Here is a 9,664-nt window from a genome sequence, read left to right as displayed (position 1 = left end):
AGACGAGGTTGGGCTGGCTGGTTGTGTCTCGATGTAGCGGTGCTCCCCGTGGTTCCAGCTCCCTCCGGCGACCGACGAACGCGGTGAATTGGCCGGCGGAAACTGGCGGCGGCGCTCAGCTCAGCGAAGCTCCCCGCGGCGACGCGTGCGGGTGTGAGGCGGCGATGATGGGAATCGGCAGCAGGGAGTCGCGGCGCTGGGGCATGCTTTTTATAGGCGCACAGGGTGCGCCCTAGCGTGCATGGCACGCTCACCAAGAGCCGGTGGCGGCCATGGCCGGCTTGGCCTGGGAACCACAGCCATAGGCTCCGATGGGCCTTGGCGGGCTGGCTGCTGGGCCTGAGCGGGTCAGCACGGGTCGAGCCCATGGGCTCAGCCCAAACTGATAGGATAGGTTTTTTTTCAGAATCATTTCCCGTGTACATATAAATCTAGAAAAATCTACATAAATCAATTAAGCTACGAAAAATACTCTGAAAATCTCAAAAATTTTAGGAAAATTCCTAGAGATAGTTTAGGACATGAGGAGTCCAAATAAAATACTTGAAGCTCCTGAAAAGGATTCTGGAACCATCCAAAAATTGGATTTAGCTCTAGGAGAAGAAGAATAAATTCGAAAAAAAGCTGGAAAATTCTTAGAAGGGTCTGGACAATGTCTAAACGTGTTTTTGAAACTTTTGCACTTATGAAACACCAAGATGCATCGGCATGAATGCAACACATAGAACAACCTTATTTAATTTAGAAAAACAAATAATTATTTTTCATATACTAAATTTCGTGTAAAGAAAAATAAATGTTGGGAAAATTTTAAAATTACGAAAAAATTATTGTTTATATTCCTTTTAATCACATCCGAAAATTAAAAAATTTCAGGATGTGATAGCAGGCAACTGTGCAAAAGGCTAATTAGCTGTCCTGCGTCAATGGATAATTGTACTTTCTGTTGTGAACTTGTGATTATATGATGCATTCAGCATTCAAGAAACATACAAAAAGATTACAGAAAAGAGGAGGGGAGGAAAGTTTAGAAGAAGACAAAAGCTATTGCAGAATTTGAACTAAACAGAGTTTATTTGTACAGTCACAAGTCACTGACAGGAGCAGATGGAGTTCCAATGTTGTCCATGCTGAAAGCCTTGATGGCCAATGCAGGAATCATAGACTTGATGCCCGGCAGTGCTGATATGCTGCCACAACAATTCAACTCGAGTGACTGAAGGGAGGAGAGTTGCTGTATGCCCTCTGGCAAGTCCAACTCCTAGAGGGCCGGGAAGTGGTGAAACAGCCTGAAATTGCTCGTCAGAATATGTGAAGGCCTTGTTTAGTTGCCAAAGTTTGGAGGTGCCAAATTACTGTTACAGCACTGTAGTACACCATAGCATTTTGTTTGTATTTGTGAATTATTGTCAAAACATTGACTAATTAGGCTCAAAAGATTCGTCTTGCAAAGTACAACAAAATTGTGCAATTAGTTTTTAATTTCGTCTACATTTAGTACTCCATGCATGTACCGCAAGTTTGATGTGATGGGGAATCTTCTTTTTGCATAGTGCCAAAGTTGGAAGTTGGGGGTGAACTAAACAAAGGCGAAGACAAGTATATATGTTAAAAAGACATAAGAAGTGCACTTCTACATACATAAGAAGTGAAAAAAGACATAAGAAGTGCACTTCTACAGACATAAGAAGTGCACTTCTACAGAGGGTGGCTGCACTTCTACAGACATAAGAAGTGCACTTCTACAGGCATTACACTTTTCAAGTCTAGCTGGTTGTGACCTGCCTTTTACCCTGCTGGCATTTTTTTATGGCACTCGGTCAAGCTACTCACAAATCACGATACATCTGCAAAGTTGAAAAAAAGTGCGACTGATTAGTTCTAGCTTATAATCTCATGGAAATCACAAACTGGAAGTATATAAGTTTTAGTAGAAAACTTGAATGCCGGATTTAGAAAAATAAATGCGGTGGTCGTGAACTTACTATGTTAATGTGTTCGAGCTTGGCCTTGTTCTCTTCTGACTCGCACCACTGCTGCAGTTTCTTTCGTTCCGATCAATAACTAGCTGCTAATGAAGATCATTTGATTCAACATGATTTGAGCTTGTTTCCCAGAAATGTCTCACAGCCACATGACAGGCTGGGGGTCAAAAGCAATTTCAGCAGGAGAATAGGTGAAGGCGAGTATGTTAAAACTGAAGCTGCACTTCTATATACATAACATTTGCACTTCTACAGGCATCACACTTTTCAAGTCTAGATGGTTTTGACCTGCCTTTTACCCTGGTGGCATTTTTATGGTACTTGGTTAAGCTAATCTTAAATCGATCTGCAAAGTTGAAAAAAAGTGCGACTGATTAGCTCTAGCTTATACTCTCATGGAAATCACAAACAGGAAGTACATAAGTTTTATTAGAAAAATAAATGCGGTGGTCATGAACTTACTATGTTAATGTGTGCGATTTTGGCCTTGTTCTCTTCTGACTCGAACCATTGCTGCAGTTCCTTCTTCCGACCAATAATAACTAGCTGCTGGAGGTTGGTGAGGTGCTGTATACATGCAGGCAAAGACTTGATGCTGTCACAGTCCTTGATGACGAGCTTTTCAAGAGAGGAGGTGTCGCTCAGCCATTCTGGCAGTGCTGATATGCTGTGACAATTTCTCAGCTCGAGTGACTGAAGGGAGGAGAGTTGCTGTATGCCCTCCGGCAAGCTCGTTAGATTTGAACAGAAGGTGAAGTCCAACTTCTGGAGGGCCGGGAAATGGTGAAACAGCCTGAAACTGTGGTGATAGTTAAACGTGATAGCCAGGTTGGTGGTGGTCGGAGTAGAGTTGCAGCAATGGCTGCTGGTTTGTACCTCCTCCAGTGAAGATAAAACTTGGTCGCTTCCTGATATTATAAACTCACGACATTTGGGTGGGCATGGTTTCAACTTCAACTTTGGACAATCATATACCTCGAGTACATCTAGCATAGGGAACATGAACTCCTCCACACCATCTTCGCCAGGGCATGTTGTATTCCACTCCTCCAAACCATCCATAAGAGTCACTGTGAACTTTGCCAATCGGGGGAATGCTCCTTTGCCACTGCAGATACCCCCGTCAATTTTTGAAACCTTGGGTAAATGCGAGAGACGCAGGCTCTCTAGGTACGGCAACTGTCCAATTGGTGGTAGGTTGCTACATGTAGGCAGATCAATCAATATAATAGAAGTAAGATTCGGGAGATGATGAGAAATGCCCATGAGCCAGCTAGGAAAGCTCGGACTGCTATAACCGCTTAGACACAAGTCCTTCAGGATCATTGGTGGCACTAGTTGGCCCACCAAATCCTCGTCATCCAAATGTCGATGAGCATCCAAGGTCCATACCAGTTTCAAGCTCAAAAGATTCTGTTTGGTCAATAGGTTAAGTCTCCGTGCTTCCTCTAGAAGTCGTACGTTTTCAAGGGAAACTATATGTAACTCACCGACGGCATTTTCACCCTCGAGCACATGCAGATTGCTATGAGCACTGACGTCATCAGCACGAACCTTAAAGATTGGTAATGTTAGTGAATAGTGCAATAGAGAACTGGCCTGATCCATCAATTTGTGTGAGCAGCCGTACAACAGTACAGACTTTAGCCCAGTTGCACAACCAATACTCTGTGGGAGGGACTTTAGCGTCCTGCAATTCTGGAGATTTAGTGTATGCAACCTTTTGAGATTACCAATACTTTCTGGTAGATACTCAAATTGGTTCCACGATAGGTCCAGATGCTCCAGATTGGTAAGTGTACTAATAAAATTGATATCCTGAAATCCGTTCCACGATAGGAATGATTCCAATTTCAAAACCTTAAGATTGGTGAGATTTCTCATAGTTACAGGTAGATCTTTCTTCTCCAAATTCTTCGTGCATCTCACGTGTGACACATCCAGATATTGTAATGCGGTGAGGCCATGCAGAGCTGCCACTAAGCCTTTCTCAATATAGCATTGAATCAAATCTAGATGCAATAAATTACAGAGCCTCTTAAATGACTCTGGAAATCCCCTGACACCACAATATGACATGTTTAAATACTGTAGATTGACCAGGCTGCCTGTAGCTTCTGGTAGCCGTGTGATATAACGGCAAAATGATAAGTTCAAATACTGGAGATCAGTGAGGCCACACAAAGATTCAGGTATTTCCTTGACAGCGGAACATTTAGATAAATCAAGATGATGCAAATTTGTGAGATTACCAAGTGAATTTGGCAGTTCTCTTATCCTAGAACAACCTGACATGTCAAGATGCATCATACATTTTAAATCACCAAATGATCCTGGCAGTTTTGATATGCCAGAACAACCTGACAAACCCAGATATTTCAGACACCAGAGCTTGCCCATTGATTCTGGTAGTGCAGAAATGTGAGAAGATCCATTCAAGTTCAGGTACTGCAGTTTTGATAGCTCAGTCATAAACTCTGGGAGAACTTCATTTTGCATTCGTGGAGCACTAAGGTACGTCAGCTGCTTCAGTTGTCCAATAGAGGCTGGCAACAGTATACCAGAGCATCCACTAAAATCCAAAATACGCAAGCACTTTGCAAACCAAAATGCCCCACAAGAGAGATCAAGCTTGCCACTGTCTGAGAAATGAAGTGCCCTCACCTTTGAGGGTAAAACATTGGATAACCTTGTTGTGTGGTCATATTTGGTAACCGATGCATAGCGACAATATTTCTGGCTATGTGCTTTATTATTCTTCGATGCAACATTAGAAACAATTAACTCATCACCCATGATCAATGTTGCTAGATCATGCACCAGGTCGTGCATAGTGTACCGCTCGATACGATCTCCCGAAGTCTGAAATGATAAGTTAACCATACTCCATTAAAATGTCAACTAATAATTTCTTCATTTTGTAATAAAATTTAAATCCTAAGTTTACTTGTGTATAAGCTCTATGGATACCTAGTTTACTTATTAGTAAATATGTGTCGTAGATCATATCTTCACCAAAGAAATAATACTTATTAAAAGAGTATGACATGCTATCGGTCCTCAAAATTGTAACGTTATGTCATCCCAGTCCCGAACTAGCAAAATGAACAATGAGATCCCCAAAAAAACTTGCTAATTGTACCATGAGTCACAAATCGTGTAACTTAAGTTAAACCACCTGCGTGACATGCTGTTTATACTATGCTATGACAAGGACCTGACATGTGGGGACCATGTATTGGTCCCATCTCTCCTCTCTCTCTCTCACCCGCTCTATCCTCCCTCCCTTTCATCACCTTCTCCTCCAGACCATCTCATGCTCGGTATGTTACCAATATCGTATGGGTTGCTCTCACATTTGGTCACCATGCACGCGTCCAGTTCCAAGTCTCGGTGCCATGTGTGGCTATGACGACCGGTTACTAGTTGGGAGGTGAGCTCTTACATAGCTGGTCACCAGCTTGCCGCTGGTGTCAACACTGCTGAGGTACCCATCAAGTTTGACCACTACCTCTCCAAGATGGGTAGTGGAGGAAGGAAGAGGCGCTCATCCTATGCACATGCTTGCAATGACAAAGGGCAAGCTCCTTTGTGGCGACCACCAGCCCAACTCTACCATTTCCTGCAAGCTTGGACCATCATCGCTCTACCTACTCACCTCCAGCACCTTTAACGCCACATCAAAGCAAGCAAAACTACCTCTTCTCTCTCGTTGTTCTTTCTACATGAAATTAATAGGCAAGCTAGCAGCTCCCGTCCTCTGCGGTGGAGGCTGAAGCAGAGCACCACAAGTCCACAACCCCATGACTCGTCTCATACCGTAGCAAAGTTTAGGGACTTGATTGTACATTTTGTGAGTTATGGGACTGGTGAAGTACTTTATTACTATTAAAACTAATGAGAACTGAAAGGACAGGCTACCAAATAATTTTGCTTTTGCCTCTTACTAAGAGATCGCCTCCTCAGAAGATATTAGAACATGCATCTCGATGAGTGCACATGTTTCTATGTTCTGCAGGTTGTGAAGAAAATCTGATGCACTTATTCTTTGAATGTTGTTTCAGTCAAATGTGCTGGGCATTTATGGAAATTGTGTGAAATCTTTTGCTGCCCCCTTTAGATATGATCATTCAGGCTCGAGTTAATTTTGGGAGAACAATTTTCAGGGAGATTATCATCATTGCTAGCTAGTGCATTTGGTGTCATCGCAACAGTAATATCTTTGATAATGGTGTTCAGTCTATGGCTAAGTGGAAATTGGATTTCAGAGAAGAAAACGACAGTGAAGCTTTCCTTGGATAATTGGATGAGTAATCTGTAACTTTTAATTCCTCCCCCTTTTTTCTCTTTGAGTCTGTGAGCTTTGTAACTTCTTGTACATGCACTTTTTCTTTATATATATACCAAAAAACAGGTAGGGGACCCTCCCCTGCCAATTTGTTAAAAAAGGAAAGTGTTTTTTTGGGTAAAAGGTGTATTTTTAATCCCTAAAGTATTGCAAAAGTGTGACATTCATCTCTCATGTTTCATTTGGTGAAAATCAACCCCAGCTAAGTTTGACAATGGTCCAATGCCATCTAATGATGGTTTATGCCATGAAATTATCTGACTAGTCCTTGCTTGACAATATAATATGCTGAGTCGAAGATATAAAACCAACAAAAATTAATAAATCCTCTAAATTTCCTAGTCAAATAAAATTTATTGGAAAAAGTAATAGAACTGATTCACCGAGCTATTATTGCAATTGACTCAACATTAGGCATAGCTAAGCAGTGACTAGTAAGATGATTACATGGCCTAAACCAATGTTATATGACACTAAACTATTATCAAACTTAGGTGGGGATGATAAATGCATGGGTTTAGTAAGTTCAAGTCAAATGTCAGCAATTGAGTTGTGGTAATGACTAGTAGTAGGCAAAAACAACCAATATGCGAACAGATCAATCAGCAGGCAAGACTAGTGTTCTGGTAGTTATATATACTTCAACATTACCTTGGGCAACTTTGAAACTTGAAGGAAGGACATGCCCAAAAGTTGCCTGGTGTATTCCTTCCCCTTCGATGGCTTGATAAAGCCAAGAGCAATCCATTGGTGAATCAAATCATCTTCAGCAATATTATGGCCTTTTGGGAATATGGCACAATAAGAAAAGCATATCCTTAGCTGTGGTTGCATCCTTTCGTAACTTAACTTCAAGGACGGTAGCACAACACCATTATCTTCAAAAGATTCATTCCAGGTATCACTGTCGTTTATTTCAGTCCATCCGGACAGGTCTTTGGACTGTAGCATGTATCCAAGTGCTTGAGCTGCTAATGCCACACCTCCACATTTCTTTGCAATGTCCAAGCCTATCTTCTCTAATCTTTCTTGGTAATGTTGATCTTCAAACCTGCTATATCTCTTAATTATTTCCCAGCATGTATAATCGTTCAAAGGCTGCAGCTTGTATGGTGTACATGTGGAAACTTTCCTTGCAATGTCTTCCTTGCGTGTGGTTACTATGACATCGATGGTAGTGCCCTTCTTGCCCACCTGAAGCATACTCCTTAGTTTCCCCAACTCAGTGTCCTTTTCCTCCCATAAGTCATCTAAAACAATAAGAACCTTCTTGCCACGGAGTAGGTTATCTAGGCACAGATTTATGGCTTCCAGTGTATCCCTATTCTGCTGGCCTCCTTCTATTGGTATTAGAGAAATTATAGAGCTTCCTATTTTCTTTAGACTGAAATCCCGGGACACATAAACCCATATACGATGGTCATACTTCTTGAATTGTGCATCATTGTAAATTAGTTGTGCCAAAGTACTCTTGCCCATACCTCCAAGGCCATGGATAGAAACAATCCCAGTCTCATCATTGTTGGTACCTGCGGATAAGAGGTTTATGATTTCCTGCTTTTCTCTATTCCTTCCAATTATTGGTTCTTCAGGCAAACGTGATGATGTTTCACGATCGTCATCATGTTGCTCAATAGATGTGCAAATGCCACCCTCTGAGAATTTAAAATCCCGAAAGTCCTTGTTGATTTTCCTCAGTTTTTCTCTCATGCTCTTCATTCTAGTAGCCACGACAATCTTCTTGTGTGCAACTGGTAGACATGAAAGCACTCCTAGCTTCTGCAAGAATTTCATTTATTCTCAGTTGGAATCTACACTAAGCAAATAGGCTTCAGATCATATGAACTTACATGGATATTGAACCACAAACTGAAGTAGGAACTGGCTAATCGGCTAGATATTTCAAATTTAAGAGGTCTGTATGTTAGTTGAGATGACCGATATTAACCACTACTGGTGGTATCGAGGCCGGTACCAGATGGATGGCCTTTTATTCCAGCCTGGGCACCAGTCTGGCTGATGCCCGAACGGCGAGCTTACATGTCCCAGTAGGTATTGAGCTATTATCCAACAACATCATCAGGCCCAAGGAGTAGGCCCTGAGCAGTACAAAGGGGAAAAATAAACCTTGCTGAAGAAGAAGGTATATTTCTTTGACACAAAATCAATTATAGGAGGAAGCTCAATAATCCAAATGACTTATATAAGTAAGTTTGTGCAATATTTCTTGCCTTAAATTTTAGGTGTATCCAAGTGTAACACACTTGCTATAGCCTAAAGTTTATTTATGCGCACTTAACTTATGGAGTCACACGGCCGCACCTAACCCCTTTGCACTAAATCTGATCTATCGAACATGCTCGAGATCGAGAAGACATTCTATTCTAGTCCAGAGTTATAGACATCCGGTTGAAAATAAGTGTCAAATTGATAATGAATTAATTCTCCCCAGGACAGATGCGATAGGTTTCAAAGGAATTGAGCATGTATAACCACGGACCTTTGCAGTTAACCGGTTGCTACTGTCTTGGTAGTCTTCGAGCATGTCGGCAATGTCTAAGGCAGCATGCTTGAGCCGCTTGAGCCACAGCTGCACCAACTTCTCCTTGGCCGACCGCCTCTCAGCATCCTGGAGCGCCGCTGAGATGGCCTCCAGCACCGAGTTCATGTCCTCCAGGCCGTCGCCGAAGTTCCAAAGCAAATTGGCCTGCTCCGCGATGGCGGCAGCCAGCTTATCTTTCACGATGCTGACAACGGCGGAAGTGAGCAATCCAGCTAAGATCTCCGCCATGGCTGCAGAGCTCTGAGACTTGCGCGAATGGTGTCTTTGTGAGAATGGAGCGCGTGAACAAAGCCAAGGTGCAGCAGGGTTCAGTAGTTTAGTTGACCACAAAGTTTGCAGCATCCATGTGCTCTTGTCTGCTCTCCATGTTACTCTTGTCTGCTCTTGTCTGCCATCTGATCGAGTGCATAGCAACTAAGGGTCGTGGTTGTCGATTCGATTCTCAACTTTCATTCAGTAATGTAACGGAGGGAGTACTGTCAAGAGTAACACAGTGTAGCGCAAGCAGCTGGTCACAACTTGAACTGTAAATGCGAAATACTCGAGAGTGCAATGTAAACTGCCCCGCAACGTGACCCGCTGCTTCACCACTTTCCAACTGCGCCGCTGCTTTCTTTGATAGCTCACAATTTCACATCAATCGACAAGATGGAGAGTTGTTTTCTGTGCTAGTGGGGAACAAAAAACTGAAGCACATGTATGCACGCTAGCTGGTTCCATGTGTGCCCGTAGAATCTCGAGGCAAAACAGTTGGAACAACCAAGATGA

The 9,664-nt window shown here is 42.5% G+C and overlaps 1 protein-coding gene across 2 annotated transcripts; it reads right to left on the bottom strand.

Moving 5' to 3' along the window:
- Window positions 1-1,527: 1,527 nt before the first annotated feature.
- On the bottom strand, window positions 1,528-9,404 carry LOC117866421 (uncharacterized). 2 transcript variants are annotated; one of them, XM_072295721.1, is made up of 5 exons: window positions 8,834-9,400; window positions 6,985-8,112; window positions 2,448-4,847; window positions 1,986-2,331; window positions 1,528-1,847 (listed from the first exon to the last, which is right to left on the bottom strand). In XM_072295721.1, the coding sequence occupies exons 1-4, from the start codon at window positions 9,236-9,238 to the stop codon at window positions 2,311-2,313; spliced, it is 3,954 nt and encodes a 1,317-aa protein (XP_072151822.1). In that variant the 5' UTR covers window positions 9,239-9,400; the 3' UTR covers window positions 1,528-1,847; window positions 1,986-2,310. The 2 variants fall into 2 exon arrangements, with proteins under 2 accessions (XP_072151822.1, XP_034606518.1); XM_034750627.2 differs by lacking the exons at window positions 1,528-1,847; window positions 1,986-2,331 and having other exon boundaries at window positions 2,465-2,784; window positions 2,862-4,847; window positions 8,834-9,404.
- Between the last annotated feature and the right edge of the window lie 260 nt (window positions 9,405-9,664).

This window comes from Setaria viridis, chromosome 8, assembly GCF_005286985.2.
Source record: "Setaria viridis chromosome 8, Setaria_viridis_v4.0, whole genome shotgun sequence".
In the NCBI taxonomy this organism is placed as follows: Eukaryota; Viridiplantae; Streptophyta; class Magnoliopsida; order Poales; family Poaceae; genus Setaria; species Setaria viridis.
Note: the sequence above shows the minus strand (reverse complement) of the source record. Positions and strands in the feature narration are given on the sequence as shown.

Bases quoted from the DNA above. Each gene is read 5' to 3' on its own strand.
- LOC117866421 (XM_072295721.1), bottom strand. From the start codon at position 9,238: ATGCTGCAAACTTTGTGGTCAACTAAACTACTGAACCCTGCTGCACCT. The intron at 4,848-6,984 runs GTAATGTTGAAG...TTATCATTTCAG, and splicing joins AAGTTTCAAAGTTGCCCAAG to ACTTCGGGAGATCGTATCGA. The intron at 2,332-2,447 runs GTAAGTTCATGA...TCAACTTTGCAG, and splicing joins AAATCGCACACATTAACATA to ATCGATTTAAGATTAGCTTA.